General features: G+C 40.2%; 1 protein-coding gene across 2 annotated transcripts in view; it reads right to left on the bottom strand.

Moving 5' to 3' along the window:
* Positions 1 to 23571, bottom strand: part of GAB1 (GRB2 associated binding protein 1) — a gene marked incomplete at its 3' end in the record, with an annotated part of 102561 nt that continues 78990 nt past the window's right edge. Inside the window, exons 4-11 of one of the 2 annotated variants that reach the window (XM_081999777.1) lie at positions 22223 to 22827; positions 19963 to 20048; positions 19453 to 19756; positions 6227 to 6316; positions 3941 to 4034; positions 3456 to 3579; positions 406 to 528; positions 1 to 159 (exon numbers count right to left, since the gene is read on the bottom strand). In XM_081999777.1, the coding sequence (XP_081855903.1) occupies positions 1 to 159; positions 406 to 528; positions 3456 to 3579; positions 3941 to 4034; positions 6227 to 6316; positions 19453 to 19756; positions 19963 to 20048; positions 22223 to 22827 (1585 nt within the window). The remainder of the gene's footprint in view (positions 160 to 405; positions 529 to 3455; positions 3580 to 3940; positions 4035 to 6226; positions 6317 to 19452; positions 19757 to 19962; positions 20049 to 22222; positions 22828 to 23571) is intronic. The other variant, XM_081999778.1, reaches the window with a different exon arrangement.

Below are 23571 nucleotides of genomic sequence, written 5' to 3'. Positions count from 1 at the left end.
TCATTTCACACTCTTTGTAGGCGTTTCAGATTCTGTAGACTGTCTCCCATCAGTCCATGCCTCTCGTGTGCTCTTCAGTGCTAGCGTTTTCTGCTGGTCGACCACAACATAATCAACTCTCTCATCTGCCACGCTGCTGCCTGAACCACTACTCTTTTTCTAGGAAAGGAAACGGAGAGTGAAAAACATATGTTAAAATGAATTAACAAAAAAGTAAGTAGATGTCCCAAACAGTTATAGAACAAGCACAGGTTTCTCTGAAAGGTCCAACATAGACTCTCCGATTGACCATTTGGCAAACTAGTTAAGATGATCTTGCTGGCGGCTCCCTCTTTCCCAGCAACTACTTGTGAAGAAATATTAAACTCTTCATGGCAGAAATGCAAGAGTTGAAGATCTGCTTACCTTACGAGGTGGGGTAGATTTTCCCGAATCTAGGTCCAGATCTAAATATTCTACTTGTTTATCTCCTTTAGGTTTTACCATAGGGCTGCTTCCTCCATCAAGACTGTTGCTTCCAAACAAATTCTGAAATTATAATGTAAATAGCTTCAGCTACAAACGTACATGCTAATGGTCCACATTATCAAATGCGCTTATTATAAACTGCCAAAATTTTAAAGGTTAAAGAACTGACTGAGAATGCAAAAAAACATGCAGAGTTTATTGACATTGTATAACAATGGAATATATTCTAAGTCAAAACGGGGACAGCCAAAAGCCAACAGGGGAGAAAAACCCCAAAACCAACCCCCCAAATTTAAGGTCGCCACCAAACCAATCTGTGCCTTCCATCTAAAGTCCCTTTCATATCATGAGATAAGAATGGAGTGTTGTTTGTTCTTTTTAAATGAAGTCGCTGCATCTCAAATTTTACATTACTTAATTACAAGTTTTTTATTTCCTTATGTTGCTGTTAAATACCTTACAAGAATTTCAGCCTTACTATAGTGGCAAAACTTCAAATGAAACTCACATTTCATTCAAAAGCCATCATGGTTAAGCTGAAAATCAAAAAGTATTATTCAATTGATAATTCCACAAGATTAAAACTTTGGAAAATTTGTGTAGGGCTGCCTGAACTGAAGTTGCATTGTATACACCTAAATTTCAATTAGCCCAGACTTTTACAACCTCACCTCCTCTGTCCTCTCCCAGCCTGATCCCTCCCTCTTAACAGGTGTTATAGGAACAGTACAATAGAAGGACTCTTCTCTAAAAGATAAAGAAAAAAAGGAAGACAGAGGGCAGCAGTCAGCAAAAAATGAAGAGGAAGGCAGAAGGAAAGACAGAAGGGTAAGGCTGACAGCAACTTGAAAGAAAAAGCAGAAAATTGCTGATTTTATTAAATAAACCAGAAGTATGACATGTCCAAACAAGATGCTTCAAAGCTGATGACAGAAAAAGATGAAAAAGTATGGACTCCTTTCTAAGACGCAGTTGGAACAAATAAAAATTTCCAAAACGTCTATGTAATTGGCACATTTTAGAACAAAGGCCTTGAGATATCTGGAAACGTTCAGGTTCTCTAGGAAATAAAATATTTTAGGGGTTAAAGCTTAATGGGCTTGGCGGTTTGAATTGAAGTTATCCATTATACCTGTATCGTCCATCTCATTTAAGATTAAGTGGTAACAAGGACAAACACAAACAACTGAGACAAAGTTCATTTTTGTTGGCCAAATTCTCTAAAGAAATTTCTGCACATTTAACATACAAAAACCAGGTTCTGTATCAATGTTTCCAGCGTAAATGAAAAAAGCTATTACTCTTCAAACAAACAAAAAAAATCTGTTACTTCAAACGAACTAGACAGGCAGCACATATGCATTAGAAAACAGAAACTTTAAATATACGTAAATGAAAATGAAAGGAAATCTGCAGAACAACCTTAAAGAATGAATGGTGCAAGCAAACAGAAGATACTAACGACGGGCCGTCTGAGCTGCGGTATTAATTATACCGTCTTGGCACTGAAGTTAAACCCCCGAATCGGGATTGTAAGAATCAAGTAAAATCCCCAATTTGAACTGCGATTCTGCTGCAGGGAGAACCGTGGGCGTAGGCGATTCTAAACCTGTGTGTAGAACGGGATGTTTCTTGCATCTGTAAAATGGGACGTTACTGATTACTTACCAATGCCTCTTGCAAGAGAGGGGCTAAGTTTTTACGTCATCAGCTCCCCACTGCTGAAGCGCGCTTCACCTGGGAAGCTGGCGACCGGCACTGCTGGCCGGTCAGGCGCCCGGCAAGGCACGGGCCAGGACGCTCCGCAGGCTCATGAGCTCACACCGAGTCAGAGCTGCCGCAGAGAAGTCAGGAGGAGAGGCTCGCTCGGGGGGACCTAAGAGGCGGTATCCAGAGGCAGCAATGGCGAGCAGGAGGGGAGGGAGACTGGGGGAGGCTGGGGAGGGTATCCAGAGCAGCAGGGGATGGGGAAGCAAGCAGCACGGCGAGAGGAGGAGAGTCGAGGGTGTAGCAAAACGGGCTAGCACATGCCGTATAAGAAGGCAGACAAACAAACAGAACAGAAACGGTGCTAGACAGGTCCTCCCCAAAGAAGGTCTTTCATAACGCTTTCAGGATGAAAAATGCTGCTGTGATTCCCTACTAAGAACCCAAGCCGTACAGGTGTGGTGAATGCGTCGAACTATCCTGAACAAAAAGCTGAGCTCAAAATACAGGTTTTCCTCCAGTGCTTTAGGGGTATTCTGGACCACATTTTAGTCTAGGTCTAGATCTACTGCTACTCTCTTACTATAACATACTATTTCTGGTTCTTCTTTTTTTCTCTCTCCTTCCCCCGCCAACCAAACAAAAACCACAGCACGCATCATTAACTTTTCCTAACTAGCTCTTCACTTACTGCACTGCAAGCTGAATAGCTGAAGCTTTATTATCTGAGAAAATTCTCCCCCAAAGGGGAAAAAATACAGATACTCAATACACAACGACCGCTTCTACCCTCTTTTTTGAAAGAAGCCTAATAAAAGTACACATAGCTCAGTTTTTATAGACATAAACAAAAAATGTCAATCCTTTTTTTCCCCCCTGTTCCTTCCACATTTCTTGGAAGACGTCCTTTTAATAAGAGGTGCTAAGACAGCTTATTTCCCTTGACGTCATAATACTGAGCTGGTGCATAGCCCAGGACAAGCAATTACAAAGAGGAGACAGTTTCTAGGGAAGAGGATAAAAAAAAAGGAATGTATTGAATTGCTTTGTACAATAGATATGTATACTAACCATTCCTGTTATATAGGCTATACGATTATGGTCTTAACTTCTGCAGTGAAACCCTACCAAAATTACAGTTTTTCTATGGAGATCTTTTAATTATTATTTTGATCTAGAAGTATAAAGGCAGTGATGTTGAGTGGAAGGATCTGCGTTTGCATGATTTAAAAGTAAGGACTGCACAGGAAGAGAGTAGTTAAGACGTAGATTTTACATACTGGGTCTTCAGTGGACTGATTTGGATTCATGGATACATAATTCTCTTCACTGTCGTGCGAGTCACTGCTGGAAGTTGTGCTATGAACTGAATCCGGTCTGGGAGACATGGGGAACCTGGAGGAGCTAATTACCAGGAATTATTTTACAAACAATACATCTCGAATATCTTAAACCTCCTGGTAAACAACAAAAATAAGCATATTAGAGCTGAAATTTTCATTCAAGTCTACTAGTGTGTCACATTTTTTGATTATACACGGTCTCTTATATTTAATGTTACAAAATAGAAATTCATATGGACACATTTTGTTCCAATGTACATGAGCATATATGCATACACAATACACATATACACACATGCTTCCGAGGGAAACCTCAATTTGTATTACACAGGCTAAAAATGTAATACAGATGTACACACATTTATTAACACTCTAGTCAATGAAAACAATTAATCTGAATGAGGGAAAGCTAAGAAACTTACTCTCGTGCAAAGCTTCTGGTGATAGGAGATCTAACTGGGGCTTGTAATTCTTCCCATTCAGGCAGAGGTTTTATTTCTAGTGGAGCTGGTTTTGCTGTATGAGAAACAGACAATCTTAAAGCACAGAACATTCCTAAACAAACATAAATTTAATAACTTTTCAAAGCCTAAATAAAAAAAAAATTACAATTCTTAAAATAGTAAATACTAGTTAGGAAAAGGAAACACTGTTCAGTTACCAGAAAGCCATGATGTATTATCTTATCTTTTTAATTTTTCCATGTACTGAAGAGCAACATCAATTAGAAAAAAAACCCCACAATTTAAGAATTTTGCAAGATATACTTCTATGGAGTAATTCTGTTTTGAAAAGAGACTCTGAAAATGGCAGCACCATGTTCCCTCTTTACCCTGCCACGACGACTTGTTGAATTGACGAGCCCAGGTCAGGGTGGATGGACTGCTTCAGCAGAGCCAACTCGGGGTACTTGACTCTTGGACAATTATTATTACGCAAACTCTGCCCTGGCTGCACACATGTGCCCTTACTGATGAGGTTTCACAGCTCAAAGCGTGGGCAGAATCTGCAGCTAAGACTAAGTTTGCAAAAGTGAGAGATGAGCCAACACCCAGCTTCAATTCCAAGAGGTGCTTGGCTTGCTCCAGTACTTATCGATCAGACCAGCAAAGCAGCGGCGTGTTTGTGCCATTAATGATAGCTAACATTCTTCTAGAAAAGGTGCCATTTTAAAATTCCATTTTCAGAACAGAACCACAAATAGAGTATTAGTGAGAAACTACTTATCCCTCCCTCCACTTTGTGTGTTTCATCCCTCTTAAACATTAGGGGGCGGGAAAAATTACAAAAGGACTTGTGGAAAGGTAAAAATAAAAAAAAAAAAAATAAAAAAAAAAATTCACACAGTCAAACTGCCGTCACAGTTTGAATCTCAACTTCATCCTTCCTAAAATTGTTTTTAGAAAATAAAATGCAATGTCATTATAGTAACACCCCTTCCTCTCCTCACCCCCCACATCAGTTTGCTGCCTATTAGCACATTTACCGAGACCAAATGTCAGGCATGTAGCACTAGTTCATGTGGGGTAAGAGCTGTCATAAGTGACCACATGAGGAACTGACAGAAATCAGTTGCTTAATCAGTGTGGTTGTCTCTCAAGGAAAAAGCAGAACTGTACTCATCATACTTTCATTAGACTCACTCTGCAGATTGAGTTTACTGAAGAGTCTGCTATCAGATAGTAAACATAAGGACTCCTGATTCAAATTTTCTGGATCACTACCAGCCTTTAGCATCCCAAAGAGTTTTCTCCTCTTCTCTGCTAAGTTGTCATAATTACGCACTCAAAGCATATCAAGCCTACTCCAGTAATTCTGCCACTTTCACTCACTCGCTCACAAAAAGCCGTCACCACAGGCTCAGAAGACAAACTAGAGCTCATCTAGCTCAACATGTAAGGTATCATATGAGAGAAGAGTGGCAGAACTGAACTTGACGTAGGCGAGATGATACTAAAGCATGAGTGACACAAAAATGATCAGCTTGGCTCAAGTCCTCTGTAAAGGCCTGAGACTACACGGCAGGTATGATCAGTGGGCAAGGGCCTGCTCCAGCAGAGAGAAAGGACTTTGGCCAAAGCCCACTGGGAACAGCAGGCATCTTTCATCCAGTTGCAATGGGCTTTACCAACCAAAGGTAATGGTCAGTGACACTTCTGTGGGATATTTAACAGTATTTGTAATCTCCCGTACTTCCCGTGCTATACCAACTCAGCACCTTCAGTAAAGCCCATCAGACTAATTGCAATGCTCATTAATATCCATAAATAAATCTCTGTACTAGTAAATGGTCAATATCTTGCCCTATCTCAGTGTTTAGCCAACAGCAGGAGACTCAAGTGAACTCTGATTTCGGGTTACTGCCCAACAAAAGTTATTTCCAGCAACTTACGAGTAAGTCATACATACTTGCTTCTAAATAAACAGACAAGAATAAATCCAAAATATGAACAGATAAAATTTAAGAGATCAGAACACCCATGTTAATGTCAAGGAAATGTTTCCATGCGCTGTTCAAGCCAGAAAGACTTTAATTCCTTATATAGGAAACCTTTTGCTTGGCAAGGAAAACGCATCCATGATCTTAAGATTATAATAGAAGTAAAAAGACTATACAAGAGTTAAAGTAATTCTAGAATAACAGTTTTCTTAATTTGTTTTACTTATTTTTATAAAGCTCCATATACATACAGTGCTAAAGTACATACCCTTTCTTCTTGTAGTAAAGTCACCTATGGTTTGTGAATCAGTTCGCTCTAAACCATGTGGTTTAGGTCTTAAAATTTTAGGACTTTGACCTAATTGGTAAAAAGAAGACTCTCTTAATAATATTCTATTTGTAACTGGAAAATGGAATTTTGTAAATAAACAGTACAACCCCCTGCAGAAAGATTAATGCCACAAGCATAAGCAAGCTGCTAAAGGAGAGTTTTACAGTCTAGCTAGGTCTCAGACTGAGGGCTTAAGCACCAAACCAGAAACAAAGAAAACACTGCATGCAAGTAATTTGTTGGAGGCAAGCAGAAAAGGTGTACAAAAAGGCTAAAAAGTGCATCAACAAATACTGTAACTGATCATTACTATTAAATGGTTTCAAGCTGCATTACATAAAAAATTCCGTATTTGAGGAATATGTAGCATGACAGGGGAATAGTCATGTTTCAGATGCAAGTTGAGGTACCCTCAAATAAATCAAATCTTCTTTAGTCACAATATTACTTTGGAAATAGTGATACTCTTAGGAGGTCTCCTATCCACCGTGCATCTCCCACTTGAGAAGCCCCATGAAACTTTGCCTACGCTGTATGTTTTAAACTTGTTCCCCAGAGGTCTCTGTCTGTACCAAAACCACCTCTCCGACCTTGCAGACACAGGGGGACTTTCTTTCCAAGCTCCCAGCCTGCATACTCTCCCCCCACCATGGCACAAACCAACCTCCACCACAAATGACCCTGTCATAAAATGACGTTCTCTAAGCCTTTTAAAAATTGTATATACCTATACAGAAGTGCAGCAGACGCACTAATCATTTCCCAGTATCTTGCTATCGTACGCTATCACGCTATGATGTTATTAGCATAACAATCTCCCGTGTTATGCTATCACACAACATAACGCTTTAGCTGACTCTGGTAACACGGTGAAGAGTACAGACTAAGAGAACAGTAGAGTCAATAAGCTCTCTACAAGCAGTAATATAACCCCTCTCCCAACAAGAAAGTTCTTAGCCAACTTGACCAAACTCTGCAAGTGTTTTGGGTCACATTGTCTATTTTAAATAAATATGATCAATAATGCAGAATAACCCTAACCTTTCACAAAAGCCTATCTGACAAAGTGTTAATATTGGAAAAGGCAAGTGCCTTCAAGGGGTACGCCAAAAAGCCATATGAAAGGTAAATCTTTACAATAAACCAAATTAAAAGTTTAAGTCCGATTATGTTCGAAAGTTGCCCTACAGCACAAAATGGCAAAGGAGTGGTACAGACTCAGATGTGGGCTGGTACTACCAGCAATGAGTGAGAATACTTTGTAAAAAAATAAACTTGGCAACAAACACAAGAAGTTTGCAAATCTCTACCCCAAGGGTTTTGCATATGAAGTGCTCTATTACTGTTATCACTGAAGTATTGGGAATAATCAAGTAACAACAAGAAAGGTAAACAGAAAGGTTTTGTACTGTACCTTAACTTCTACACAGCACTTCTGAGAGACCATGCAGGTAAGACAAAATTTATTTATTTACTAGTAGTGCTGCATAGCAACTTCCTTAAAAAAAAAGGACATGAAATGATTTTCACACAGACAGTTCTTTTCCAGTTTCAAAGCCAGATGCTCCCTTAAATGGCTCGAAGTGCCGATGAAAAGCCCAAGCAGTTGGGCAATGCTGACCAAAGACCCAGATTGTGAAGTGGTACACAAAGCATTTCTTTAAATTATACTGTTGACTGGAGCTAAGTCAAAAGCATGACCCAACACGTTGGCATAGTTCATTCTGAGCTGATGCGATATTCTTAAGTATCTTGCCTACAACACTATGATAAAAACCTGCCTATATAAAAAGTCCAAGCTCTTAAAATCAATTGAACAAATGGAGAAGTTCAAATTCAAACACCTTTTATTAAGAACAATTGATGATGCTTATCATTACCTAATCATATTAACTTTGTGTTCCACAGTTTTATAATCAGATTTAAAAGAAATTGGGCCCAATACAACTCAATTTAAAATGCCAATCAATGCACTGACATACGAGCACAGATTGTAAGTATGGTGAGAAATCTAGCAGAGGAAACAGAGTTAATAAATTTAACCAGTGTGTACTTTATAACCTCTCTGCTCTTGCAGCCAAACCTAGGCTGAAGTTCCTGAAACCCATAATACAGAAGATAAGCACAAGGAACTCAGGGCTATGACTCATTATTTCTACTTTTGTTAATGATGCTGACGTGGTCTCGTGCAGCTAGCCTTCCCGAGCTATGACTATTCCCATTTGTAAAACATGGATATTATGTAATAGCCTGCCTCATACTTAATTTAGCACTTATAAACCATTCTGAAACTTTCAGAAGAGCTACATAAGTAAGTACAGGTCCCTACAATACTTCTCTTCTGCATCAGACAAGAACATACAAAATGTTCAGCATAAAATAAACCCAATGAGCTTTCACCTCTTGCTGCTGAAAGACTGTTCCACCTAAATAAATTTGGTGGCAAGACAGCTTGCTGCTACCAACCAGCCAGGATAATGCAATTCCTCTAGCTGAATATGTCACAGAGAATTAAAATGTTTGTGCAGAGGTTTTTTTTTTCCCCTCCTTACAAAACAAAAAAGCAAAAGGCCTAATCTCTGTTGAAGAGCTTATACTGTGCAACAGAAAAGACCTGACACCAGGCAAAGGAAAAGGGGAGGGGGGATGAAAATCACAAAACTGAGGCTACTTATTTGTGTCTGTAGTGCAAAATTCTTCCACCTGTGTTTTGTCACTGAAGAAGATAAAGCAACACAAACTAGGGCACAGAAAGCCCTTAAAAATATCCCTCACCCCTGCAAAAGACGTATTTTTAATCAATCCGTCAAATTTGAAAAGTGCCACTCTTTATCTAAAAATTGGCAGTTCTGTCACTATCTTAAGCCAGATCTGTGAACAGAAATACATTATTTTTTAGCACTTTCTACCTTCGGTACTGTGACGGAAAGTCCTGGTGCCGCTCCCACGTAACCTGGCTAATTTCCTCGCCGAACACAACGCGGAGGAGAAAGCGCCTCACAGCCGTACAACAGGCTGCTCTGCGACACCCATTCTATTCAGAAATAATGACTAAAGGTAAGTGTCACAGGGCCCTTCTTCAGATCGGCTTCGTGAAGGTGGAAGGTCAGTCAGCCTCTATGGAGAGCCCAGCTCCGCACAGCATTCCAACGCCAGCGACGCTGAGGAACACATTTCCCGTGGTTTAGGCCCACAGGCCCAAATTTACCTCATCTGATGTTTTGGCACTCACATAAGACAACGCTTTTAACTTACACGCCTATTCTGGGAAAGGTAAATCCGGGTAAAAAAAATACAGGGTTTACATATTTTTATTTATTTTTTTTAACTGAAAAGGAAATAAATTGTGTTGCGACACCACTGGATGCAAACATCCAGAAGAAAAAAAAAAAAAAAAAAACCAAACAAACACACCAAGAAATAAATTATGGCGAGTGAAACCAACCAAACAAGACGTGAAAATTAGATGTTTTCATTGTTCAGTCAAGTCACCACCTGCGAAATGCAAAGCGCTACACCCAGGAGAGAGGAGCTCGGCTTCTGCACGTTCTATCAGGCGAAGAGTGGGCAAGGGCACTCTGAGCTGAAAAATCACTAATGAAGGCTCTTTTTCTAACAAATGGCCACTTGTGAAGACTGCCAAGCAGAACGAGCGACTGTGGCTCTCGCGTTAGAGCGCGCCCAGACAGCATGGATTTCTGCTCCTGGCATTCCGGTGTGTGTCAATGCTGCCTTTGTCTGGGAAGTCATCGGGAGAAGAGTCCATTTCACATGTTCGGTTTTGTATCAAGTAACGGCTTAAACTGAAAAACCTTTTGTTTTTTTTTTTCCATCAGCTAATGTAGTCTCTCTTCTTGTTTTCCATAAAACACTTGGAATATAACGTTGGGGCGGGGAGGGGAGGGCTCCCACTGCAGCAAATTCCTGCATCAGAGTAGGTGGGTCCTAACATTTTTGGTTTTGAGGACGTAAGCCACTCGCTGAAGAGCCTCCTTGGTTTTCAGGGTATCGCCTTGAAGCACTAGAACTGAAGATTTCCGCTAAGAACGCTCTTTCCTGACTGCCTACTTGCTCCGTGGCTTGCTGGCAAGGGCTTTTACACCGGGGAACTGCAAACATCCTCACGGAAGAGGCCATCCCTCTGTTTAGATAACGGTTATTTAGGACTTAAAATTTTGAAGTCAGTCTACTAACCTGACATAAACTTTAAAGAAATGCGTGATCCGTTAACGTTTTCAGGCCAACAGGACTAATCCCTATGCGGCAAGGCGATCAGACGTAGGAATGCTACAGCAGCGCTTTGCTTGGAACAGGAGCGGGACCAGCCGCCCAAGTGCCCTGCATCCACAAAAGTCCTCTCAGGGAGATGTAGCTAACAGCACTTTCCCATTCCTGTTAAAAAAATACGCATCTTTCCACCTTCTATCCGTAATTGGAGGAAACTGAAATTTGTACCGAGGTCCAAGAATTTCAGTACTCGGAACCACTGCAGACTTTTCCTTGAAAAACAAGGCTGAAGCTCACAGTCTTACTCCCCCACAGGGTTTATTATTTGGTTTTCAATTCTGCAGAATAACCTCCCCCTTTCTTTCTCTTCCTCGCCCCAGTCAACTCTGAGTCCCGAGTACATGGTCTTCAGCACAGAGCTCTACAAATATCCTGAATTTGCTTTTTCATCTCTGTTTTTGTTAAGACTATTTCCTGCCAAGGTACTTCCAATTAGAAACATTTATTTAGTTATACAACATTCATATCCACTTCCATACTCGCATCTAGCAACAACTAGGAATATCAATGATGTGCTTAGTTCTGGTCACTGATACCACATGGATGATGATAACTACAGTCTCTTCAGGACAGTAAAAACAATTAAATCGATTTATTCTTTCACTATTATGAAATATAAAAAGTACTCATCTAGAGAGATGCTCTCCAGTTTTCTTAGGCATCTTTATCTTCTCAAAATAACTTCCCTCAGAGCACTGGTACTTTAAATGCTCCAGAAATTAAGAATGAATTGGAAAAAGTATCCGATTATAAAGAAGTCCAATTGCATCTGACAGCTAAGGTTCACTGGTATTCATAAAATATTTGCCAAATGCCATAAAAACTATTCAGAGAATACCAAAGCTATTAATCATCCAAATACTATTTGACTGCTCTAATTTGCAAGTAACTCTACATGTCTGTATTTAAAAAGCCCCCAAAGCATGATGAACTAAAAGCATTCAATAGCAAAGACAGTGTTTTAAGAGCAAAGTACAGTGTTCTGGAGTGTTTATTGATTAGTAGTTTAAAGCTGCACTAAGATTCATGAAGTCCAAGGGATACTACTCAAGATAGCGTTCACTTTTTTTTTTTTTTAAACAAAACATGAAAAAGTAAGCGGTGTTTAACTTGTTCACTGGAAAAATCAAGCCTAACATTAAGTTTATTAAAAAAGCCAATGGAATAGCATGAAAATATGTATATCAAAAAGTATGTTTGCTTAAAAAGGCAGTAAGCATACAGGGAAGAAAAGAAAAACCGTATGGAGGGGAGAAAAAATAAGGTATTATTACCCATGGTCTCTTGTTCCTGCTCTCCCTAGCATCTTTGGAGTTCAACACTACCACCTCTACCGCTAGTATCAGAGCAAGTCTTGCAGTTTGTTCTTCAGAACTCAGGCGTCTAGTTTTTTAAAAACCATGATGTCTGCTAAACCATAGCTTCCTTTGCAGCTGTGATGCAGCCATCCAAACAAAATCTTTACTTGAAATTATTTGTTGTTTCAAAGTTTTGTAAGATAAATCACCCCTGCAAGTTAAGGACTGGTGTATCGTAGCAAGGAGCTATATAAATTCATTTAAAGCTATTAAGTAAAAACTAGCCTTGTAGAAGTAATTTAGTACAGCCACGGAGGAAGTGTAATTTTCAACTAAAAGGAAGTCTGTGGAACTTGTTGGGGGGGGGGATATCAATAAATTTGTATTCAACCTGCTTTAGGATTCTGAGGAAGCACAAAACATCCCTAAAAATCTTATTTTTTTTTAATTCCTAAGTGGAATGAACAGGGGGTGTAGCTTCCAAGTGTAAATGGAAGGATTAAACACATGGATTTCTTAAAAGCAAAACGAACAGTACTTCTCAGAAAAGTCATCATGAAAATTACAGTTTCTTTTTCAACAGATCTACAATTCAGTTCTCGCTGCTGATTAAAATCACCACTCACAGTATTTCAATGCCTACTTGTCCTAAAGCCTGAGAAAAAGAGTGATCCTTTATTTAAGAATATGCACGACAATCATGATGGCATAGAACGCTGCAATGTTGCCAACTTCTAATTATTATTATTTTTAAAGAAATGTCAGGGCCTGTCGTCATAAATGCCTTAACTGTTTATCTGAAGTTTTATTTCAGGATGGTGTGGTGCTCCTGCTACATCAGGATGTGCAGTATGTTCACATTGTCCAACTCAGACACTCAAACATGTAAATATTTAACAAGGAAACTGTTCACTAGGCTATTTATAACTAACTTCATGGTTAATGAGGGTTCTTAATTTCCTTAACAACTACCTGCTTTGCTTGGGATTTTTGCAGCGTGATACTACACTACAACAACGGGTGATTAAGCCGGTCATCCAGAAGCATCACAGGGAGTCCTGTGGGGGCCAGAATGTGGCAGATGCTTCCTGCCACGTGAAAGCTCTGTACTCAATTACCTCTTCAAAGTGGGCCTATGCTCTTAAAGACAGAAAACTGGAATTTTCTGTGAAGTTCTTCTGTTTGGGAGATGCTCAGGAGTATGCTCATGGCAAAGATGCAGCCACATTTTGCTAAGCAATCCACATGTTTGTGATTTAACCACACAAATTATGTCTTGTAACTTCTCAAATGAGAAAAATCTATAAGAAAAACCACCAGATAAAATTTTTAACGTTTTTAAAACAATCACAAGTCCCAACTCCATGAGATTTTTTTCCTTCCCCTCTCCCTTGGTTTCTTTTGTTTGTTTGTTTTCAAGATACAACTGGGTATTTTGTTGGCATGAAAAGAAATGTGTGCATCACTCACTGTCTCGGAAGCCTGGCTTACCACTTGCTGGACTGAAAATTACCAGGACCAAGCAGCAGTCTCTTTTAAAGGCAATCGTATGGACCCAAGTTGCAGGAAGCATCTCAGACTAAATGCTGATATATTTTTTTGAAAGCTAAGCCTTTTGTAAAAAAATTAAAGGTGAAAATGCACCACACTAGCTATTGGCTATTTTTGCTAACAGCAAAATAATGTGTGCAATCCAACCCAAAACTAGGACTGAAAATCCTGTTTAAAATAATCTTGAATGCAATTAAACTCTAACAACATTTGGATTATAGAATTGCTATTCAAGACAAATGGAGTAAAGTCCAGTACCATGTTGTGGGCTGGGAATCCCAAGGTCTTTACTGCCTCTGTCAGCAATCTGCCTAGTGATCCTGAGTGCATCACTCTGTCACAGCTCCCGATGACCCTCAACTGCGCTAAACTGAACTCTCTCGTAAAGTGTTTTTAAGTACTATGGATCAAAAACATTACAATAATGGCAGTGTCACACTACTTTCAAATGAATGAGATTTAACTTTTGATTTTCATTCCATCATGGTCATGAACTGGTAATTCAGGCCTATGTCTGGGGTTCATATATTTCTTTTTAGAACCTTAAAAACCCCCGCTTTGGTGCAGAGACATGCTGCCCCTCAGAAAAGAGAGGTTACCAAGTAGGGCATCAAATCGAGACTTTGAAGAACTAAATTCTGCCGTCACTAATTCCATCATTGACTTAACTGTTTGATTCAGATATTGAAAAAAATACGTTTTGTCAGTTGAGATGGCAAGCACGTATTTCTTAAGAGCTCTGAACTTTACAGATGAGATGTACACACGCATTAAACGTTCCATAGCTATAAGCAGTCCTCTGGACAGCTCCTAAACAAGTATTTTTAAAAAAAAAAAGTAAAAAAAAAAAAAAAAGTCTTATTTTGTAGTTGTTTGGTCTTAAAGTCTTGCTTTGAGATCTCAACCCCCCTCCCCTACCCCGGGAAATAAATCACGGGGCAGGAGTGGGTAATTACCATGCCCATCCCTCAAATGCTGCCTCCTGACCTATAAAATCCAATTCACACCCCACCCCTTTTATTTTCGACCTTTCCTTGATCTCTGGCTGACGTCGCGTTTGTACTGAAGATTAAGATCGTCTAGACTCGCAGACCTCTGTCAGGCCTTCTCACCTTCCTGCGGGCTGCCGGCACGGCCACCCGGGACCTGCCTCGCCGCACAGAGCGGTTCCCTGTGGAGCGGCAAAATGTTCACTGCAGTCCTGCAAGCTGCCAGCAGGATGGAGATCACGGGACCCACTGTCTCCTATCACAACCCTTTTCAGATATTTTGAGGAGGCCCAGGGAAAGTACGAGGTGGAGAAGAAGAGAACCTGGCCGTTCTTTGCTGCCTTCGCTGTCCAGGGAGTCTTCACCTCACTGCACTTGGGCACCTTGAGTTCTACTCCTTCTCGGGTAAGTGGTATTTTGAGGAAGGAACGTGTGACTGTCAAAACAAACGTCACGTAACCGCTCTGTGGCAGAACCAGTCACAGTCTTTGGACGACCCAGAGAATAAGACCCAACTGCATGGATGGAAGCAATATTTCTTCCGCTTGAAGCCTTTTGCTAGCAACAAAGCTTCCAAGTTAGCATCACGACTACATGCAACCGTGGCAAGCTAAAGCAGCCAAAAAGCAGAAATACAAAATCAATATAGACAATGGTTCTTTATAATAAAAGAAACAGCACCCTGAAAAGAAAAATTAAAAGAGAGATTGTTTTTGTCATTCAATTACAGATGAATGCAGAAAAGCACCTGGCCAAACGCTCTCTAAATTGTCCCAAGCAATATATCACTTACCTTTTGGTATGCTTCTCTAAAGAAATGATAAAGAGCTTTGATTCAAGTTATTGGGGCAGGAAGCCAACACCATGTTTTGAAATTACTTTCAAGACTTCCAGAAAGTACCGGAAGCTCCCTACATTTACAGAAGCAGCTGTGAGCTAGAAAAATGGAACTACAGTGGAATGTAGTGTAATCTCAAGGCTACATATATTTTTATTTTTAAAAAATTTGCTGTTATTTTTTAACCCATTTTCTAAAACAAAGCTTTTCTGGAAACCAGTGGCAAGAGACACAGGGTATCTCATAGCTCACCATGGCTCCTGGCCCAGGCTACTCCTACAGGTGGGAAGACTGAAGAGCCTCAGGCTGTCGCAGCAGGGGTGCACAAGTACCTCCTCCTCAGAACTGGCACATACTTTAGTGAATTTTAGACCTATTACCTACATTTAGTTTTCCCATGTTATTGATTTTTCCTAACTCAGCCTTCTGTCACAGTCACTACTTCTATACAACTGTACCTATTCTTAAAAATTTGGACTATCTTAACCATCTAATAAATTATCTAGAACGTCAGGTGGTTAGAATCATAGAATAGCTTGGGTCGGAAGGGACCTTTAAAGGTCATCTAGCCTGACTCCCCTGCAGGGAGCCGGGACATCTTCAACGAGATCAGGTTGCTCAGAGCCCCGTCCAAGCTGACCTTACATCAGAGCTGGGAAGACATACAGATGACAAAAACTGCTGCTGACAGACAGATTGCCAGATCCTTGCTGCCTGACGCCTTGTTCTTCAAAGACAGCAGAACCAGAAGTAACCGAGTATGCGTTTCATCTCAGGTTTACAAAAGAGAAAGAGCAGAGGGGAGAGCAGGCTATACGCAACGGAACGGCCACGGCCATCACTGAGCCCTCCATCTCCTACCCTTGTCAGTACTGCCTGTAAGCAGTAAGCCCTTAAACCAAAGAAAAACGGGTGCTAAGCACATACATTCAACAATAAAAAGCAGCGTGTTCTTTCTTTATGGGCGAGTTTGACTGCGTTATTTCTTCGTCGAATGCATTTTTAGCACACAAACTTCCCTGGCCCATGCAGCTAGTGCTAACGCTCACGTGAAAGGTGATGGTGGTATTTCTCAGTAACAAGGATAGCTACCAAAAAGGAATCGCTACTTGGAGGCAGTGCAAACACCATTTTTGCAGCACTCCGTAGCCAATAAAAAAAAGATAGAGCAGCTTCTTCAGAACTTAAGATGGGCCCTCATATACCAGGAGGCCTTACCACCAACGGACCTGGTCTCTGCAGTAATACCGTCTTTTAGGGAAGCAGCAGTGGTCTTCAACAGAAATTCTTTAACCAATGGCATATTTAAAAAAAAAACAAAACAAAACAACAAACATTTAAAAAAGGGATACCCAGAAGGTAACTATCTTATGTACCATTTCCTCCTTTTCTCTGTCTGCCTAAGTTTTACTGAACATACTGGCCAACTTGATACTTTCTATGCACTGATTTGTGGCAGAAGACCATCGTAGTACATTTATGTAAGCGGAAACAACCTGAAAATAAAAGTTGCTACAAAAACTTGAAAGCTAGAAAAGCAACACGGTAGAATATAAAGCACACACTCGGTTTAGTTAGGTAAGGGTGTGCTACAACAAGAGTTTTATCCTATTTTAATTCAAAAGGAATTGCAGTTTTATTTTCCCAAAGGTATTTCTGGAAGGAGTTATTTGCATGGAGAACTCGACTAATGAAATGGGAATATATTACCAGCCTGATGTGTCATCATATCTGCTCTTCCACAACAATGGAAGACTCACAGTAGTACACTTGATAAAATTTGAGTGAGCCAGTGTGTTTGTGTTACTAAGATAAACCCCTCGGGGATAAATCAGAATCATTACCATTCTTGGTAGCTCAAGCTCTTCACAAAGTTTTTTTCAGACACTAAGCATTTAGTATACAGTATTTACTTCTGGGGACAGTTTTACTTTAAAATTACTTTATCTTCTACATCATGTTAAACAAACATATTATTTTTCAGTGGTAACAGCTTCTAAAAGTCTATAGAAAAAAATTACAGCCAGTCACTCTATATTCATTTAAGAGGTATGTTAGTAGATGTAAAAAGCTTTTCCTTCACGTTAGCTAGGTCTTTCCAGCCATAAAGCATTTGAGGACGAGAGCAAAGCAGGAGCCTCACACGCCACTTTGAGAATGCGAAACACTAATTCAGTTTCAAGAAGAGAGATGCAAGAGCAGCGATGCTGCTCCAGCAGACATCTGTGCAACTGCTTTGCACTGCCAACAGCAAAAGTAAGAGGCGTTTCAACACAGAAATTTACTACTTTTGAAGGTCAAACATTTTATCAAGTAAATACACAAACTGGCCAGCCAGGGAAAAAACTTTAGAGCAGTTCAGTGTTTATTTTGAGAATATTTTCCAATATCAACTTTCACCAATCTGTTACTGTCTGGTATTTCTTAAGAGCTAAACAAAACTACCGTCTGGTAACACAGAAACAATTAGACACAAGCAGAGAGCCAAGGTCTTGAAAAAGGCCATGCCTCCCTTTCTGAAGATGGACAGCCAGAATGAGACGTGGTACTTCCCATTTCACACTGAGATCATCTATACCATAATGATACTATCTACTTCACTGAATTACAGGCTGTTTTCACTTGGTGGTAAAAAGACTAATTTAAAGTTTTAGCTAGTGAATATTTTTGATCGTCGGAATATTTGCCATTTGCCTAAAGTCAAGTCAGCCATTCTCAATGTAAATACTAATTTTTTCAAGCATGTAATTTTAAAAATAGGATTTACTCAAATAGAAAACAGTGCAGGCATCTGACCTAATGTTCTTTAGTTCCCACTTCTACAAGAAAGTTAGTTATCTTGCCTGAAAAACTGTGTAGCAGGGAAAGAAGTTCCTTAAGCATTGACCTGTATTTCTGATAGGCTGGCTGGTAAAACATTTTAGATTATCTGGAAAGTCTAAACTATTTATTAGTGATTCTCTATAGAAGTATCTCTTACAGATACATCACAACAGTATCTTCTTTGATTCTTAAGAACACCAGTCACCCAAATAACGCTTATTTTAAGGAATAGTAAACCCAGTATGCACCAGATTCAAGAGATTAATTTTTTAGCACAGCTCTGAAGGGGGCCTTTAAAATTTGGGGTTTTTTTTTTCAATTTTGTCATTGAAGTTGTTGCAGCTTCCTCAGACTCCTAACAGTCATCTTCCACATGTTTACCAGTTGAAAATATTTCCACATAAAGCAAAAGGAAAACTAGCTTTATGACTTTGTTGTAATCTGCCACATTCTGTAAAGGCAAGGAAATTTTCACCTACTACAGTTTACACAAATTTCAATATAAGCATGGCACCCAGCTCCTGTGATAAAGTAAACATATCTTAAGAGCTGGCTTGAATTAGCAGTTCCCTCCTCCCATCTGGATCCCAAGGAAAGTATATATGGTAACCTCACAGTCCACATGTTAAACATCTTCATGTGACTGCCCCACATGGCCACTAACACTTAAGTATTAAGTAACTCCAACATCAAGTGATTTTTCTTGCTTTTACAGACTGATATGAGGACTTAACATCACCTACTTAGTAGTAAACACTATTTCTTCTATCTAATTCTTCCTTCCTTTGAACACTTTGTGAGAGTTATTCTATGCAAGAATTTGTAAGACCACTTCATATTTTGAATAGGACTAAAGAGCAGCACAATATACAACTCACTCTTGTTGTAGCAATTAATTTCTTCTGACAATGTTTACATCAAAAGCAGATACCTAAAATAGTTACCGAAGTTATTTTTAACTTTGACTTCATCAACGAAAACGTGTACTGATTCTCTACCAAGCATTGTTATGGCTATAAATTTGTATTCTATCCAATGCCTTGTGTGTTCTTTCTCCATCACAAGCGGCTAGCTGTCATCTATGTATAAGGACTAAAGTTCACACTTCTGTGTATTGGCAATTCTGTGTCGTTTCTTTCATTAGTAACCACAGCAATAAAATTTAAACATATGCTTGTATTCGGCATTGTTATTGTGATGTTTAAATACGGTTAAAAATAATCCTAGAATTCCTTTATGTTATGGCTATCTCATCGGATAAAAATTATTTTGTTAAAATTTCTAAACATACGATCATTTTCCACTAATCAGAAGTTGGGAGAGCTATGTTATTTGCTTAGATGATGAAAATCTACTTCTACTGGACATTTTCCTCACCTTTTCTGTCTGGTTTGAGGTTCCGATCCACTGGCGGTGGCTCACATTCTGCAACAGGTACTGACCGTCTGGGAGGGGTCTTTGGGCTGGACCTGAAACCCATGTGAGCAGGAGGAGGGACTTGCTTTCCAAATAACGGAAAATCAAACGTGCCTGGTGTCATTGGTACATAGTTTGTTTCCTGGATGGGTTCAGTGAAGCTGCTGGAATGCTGTCGTGGAGGAGAGTTGGGATTCATTGGGACATAATTTTCATCTAGTTCTTCACTTGAAACACTTCCCACTGTCAACATGCTTCTGTTTTTCTAGAATTAACATATATTTCCTTTAACAAAATAAGTTATGCAATCAGCTGTGAATCATACGAGTTTTTTAACCTAATCTACTCAGATTAATATATTCTACCGAAACTGAAAAATCACAAACACCGTACAGCTTGCTTTTTCGCACGGGAACAAAGAGCATTCAAGTACTGTCACTCTCGCTTCTCATCAGATCAAGTCATACTTACAAAGTGGTTATGGAAGCCCTCCAATGAATTAGATCTGTCATTCGGAAACGTTCGTGGAATATCATAACAGTCTTGAGAACTAATTTCTAAAGAAACAAGAAGAGAATTCCTGTCACTTGGCACCAGATATCCAGAGTCTGTTGTTATGTACTGTCTGCTTCTGAGAGCATACAAACACACCTCCTGAAGCTGTGGTCCGTAGATTTTATCTGTATACTTGAGAGGACTGTGTTCACAAACAAACTTAGCACTCATCAGTCGAAACCTGAAGCTCGCATAGCGGCATTTTTCCATGGCAAGAAAAGAAAAAGTAATTTTTCCTTTCAAAGAAGCAGCCAAGCCCTCCTTTCAAATAGGCAGGTGTAAGACTTTGGTGTAAGAGTGGGTTTTGAGATACTGGGCCCTCACAAAAAACCTACTCTAAACCAAACAAACAGCAGATGTAATTTAGGGTCTGGAAAAAGGTTTTCTGACTGAACGCCCTTCCCTTGGAAAGTGCTGACTCAACAGGATTCCATCTCTCGCAGGAACAGGTGAATCCCTGCTCTCAGCTCCCCAGCGTGGTCTCCAGGGGCTTTCAGTGTGAACGAACTGCTACAGAACAGATCTCTCCATTTTCAGGGTCCTGGCTCTCGGTAGTCCACATGAGGAAGGTCCTTAGCTTTGTGGCTGCTTCTTTGGTGGACAAGGGTGTTTGTGAGACATCTGGCTCCCGGGTCCCAGGTCCTGCTCACCCTTGCAGGTGACAGGCTGCCTTACCCTGCAAGAGGCATGCCCCTCCTCCTGATGCCAAGACAGAAAGTGTGGGCAATCTCTGGGTTTTATCCCCTCTTGGCCCTGAAAAAAAAGCTCTCAAGTTTTTTGGAGATTTCCACCTCAGAGGGAAAATAAACACTTCTGCTATGAAGCACCAAATAAAAACCGTATTTTCAGAAAGGTTACTTTTCCTGAGGCTCACAATCTCAGCTTTAGTGTAGGAGTGCTCACTTACCAACTTGGCAAAATGAGAGAAGCAAAGCAAAGCAGAGTCTTTCAGGGTGTTACTTTGCCATTTTAAAACACTGACAACCACCCAATATTACTACACTTAGCCTACAAAATGAATGACAAACAGGGCAATACTATCTGAGCGCCTGTATGATCACATCCATTCTGCATATCGCGTCTTCTAAAAGCCCTGTCCCCATCCCCTTCCTCATTTCAGCCTCCCATCCCGTACCTAGCACAACTCAAACATTTCTCCTTTAAAATCCCCTCTAACATTAGCATCGACTCTAACCAGTTTAAAATTTCACTTTAAAAAGAACACTGTAATGCTCACCTGCCTCAGGAACCTGAAAAAAACAAAACTCTTAGCCCAAGAGTGGTTAACAAGACTAGAACAACTGCTCTCTGTAACAATAAATATTAGCTTCCCAACCTCTGCCCCTCGCTGCATTTTTCAAGTTTAAATCTGGGAGAATATGAACAGGAACAAAAAAAACAGGCAGAAAAAAACCCCAAGAAACACCAGAATTTTTAAGTAAAAGTAGCTCCACCAGATTTGCTCGGACCTGAAACACACCCAGCTGCTAAAGGGAAAAACAGTAAAAAAATGCACTAGCACATCTGGAATACCAACATTTAGGTGCCTATGAGGAACAACTTTAACCTTACTTAAAAACTGCAGTATGCATGTCTATCACAAGGAGGGAAATAAAGGTTGGTGGCAACAGTCACCAGATCAGGGCTGATCTGAAAGCTCTGGGTATACTCCAAGGCCCACTGACCTTCATGAAACACTTTCAGCTTCTGCAGATTTGGACCACTGTAGGCTAACCTTACTTGGGTCATTCGCAGAGACTGGTAACAGCAGTACTGAACTCAGCTATATGAGCTGATTAGCAAAAAAACCCAGACGATTAGTTCTTCACTGCTGTTTTCTAAAGACAAGTTAACACCATAAATGTGTCTAGGTCTTCAAATATTTTTAGCTAAGACTGGATGCCAACAGCGCAATATCCATCCCTTATCGATGTTCCGTGCGTTGCTGTTTTGATGGTTTCCTTTAATAGTCTTCTCTTTTTTCCTCTTTCTTACGTATTTCAAGCACCGCGACCACAAACTGCTTTGTGAAGGGCTACACACCTTTTTTAAAGGCTAAAAACGCCCCTCATATTATCCAGCCCATTCGTACCGTTCACATCGCATCATTCCCCGCAAGATGACATCATTCAACATAAACATTCTGGAAGGGCAGGAGAAAAGATGGAATACTGACCTTTACGAAAGATATTCAAATCTACAGTTGAAATGGTGTTACTGCGTGAGGGCGGCATTCCCGCTGTAGGGATGCAGTAACTACTGTCAGTGTCTGAAGCAGCGCGACTAATGCTACATGTTTCCACGGGAGATCGATCTGCAGCATGGTGAGGTTTTGGTGGCCGAGGCGGAGGAATATCTGGAATAGTCTCCAGTTTTGAAGTCTGAGACAACGTTCCCTCTGGAAAAGTTCGTGGAATCTGGTAAGTACCTCCAGGCGTGGGGGGAATGTCATAGCTAATGGAGATGTGTCTCATCTGTGCATCTAAGGAAGATGTTGCTGACGGGGTGTTGAAAACATGTTGCTCTCCTTCTGCGTCAGTCCCAGACGGAGACGCTGCCTTCGGTAAAACATCCTGTGAGTAACTCCTGGGCAGGTTGTAAAGGCTGCAGTCTGCCAGTGTCAGTCCGGTACGAGAAGGCGGGGAGTCATAGACACTTTGCTGCTGAAAAAAGCCATTCACAGCATGCTTGCTCGTTGATGGAGCGGGATTTTTGTGAGAGGGCACGTTATCATTGCAGTCTGTTTCAGAAGAGCTGGATTTTGCTGAGTCAGCGTGAGATCTACACAGAAGATTGTAAGATTGAAATGCTGATGAACAGACAAAGAAAAACAAACATTGCAAATAATAAACACACCATTTAAAATGTAAACAACTAAAAAGTCTATCAGTCTCTTCCAATTAATTTTTTTTTTCCGTGAAGTGCAGGAACTCAATTATTAAACAAATAGTAGTATTTACAAATGATCCTAAGTAACGACATACATACAAATCCATGCATGTGAGACAGATAACACAAGTGTGGAGCTTTAGCAGCAGCTAAACAACAAGTTGATGTTTCATGAAGCAAGTGATTTCCAGGACACCAATTTGGAGCAGGGTTTGCTTGAGGGCTGGGGGATTTTTTAAAAATTTTTTTTTTTTTTTAATCGACGCTGCAAACTAGCAGCACTTTAATGGCACTGTTAAAGGTAAAAATAATACACTCAATCCTTGGGTTTACAGTACTTTCTAGTTCCAACCAGTATGAAGAAAATGTTAAAGGAAAAAATACGACTGCTTGTAACACCCGAAAGTGCATGCCTAAAGTTATATGGTCAGCAGATGAAACTGGTTCGAAATACATAAAGGAGAGCGAAATAACGGCTAAGAACAGAAACAGGAGAAAGATAGCATGCTCTTCGGGGGGAAAAAAAACAACCGTAGGATGTATGTGCTGCAGAGTGCTTTTGTCCTGAATGCAAGTTAAGGCAGTGTTAGATAAAACTGCACAGTGGTTTACCTTTGATTTCTTTGGAAATTCCAT

The sequence above is a fragment of the Phaethon aethereus genome (assembly GCF_964289735.1).
Source record: "Phaethon aethereus genome assembly, chromosome: 4".
NCBI classification, from domain to species: Eukaryota; Metazoa; Chordata; class Aves; order Phaethontiformes; family Phaethontidae; genus Phaethon; species Phaethon aethereus.
Note: the sequence above shows the minus strand (reverse complement) of the source record. Positions and strands in the feature narration are given on the sequence as shown.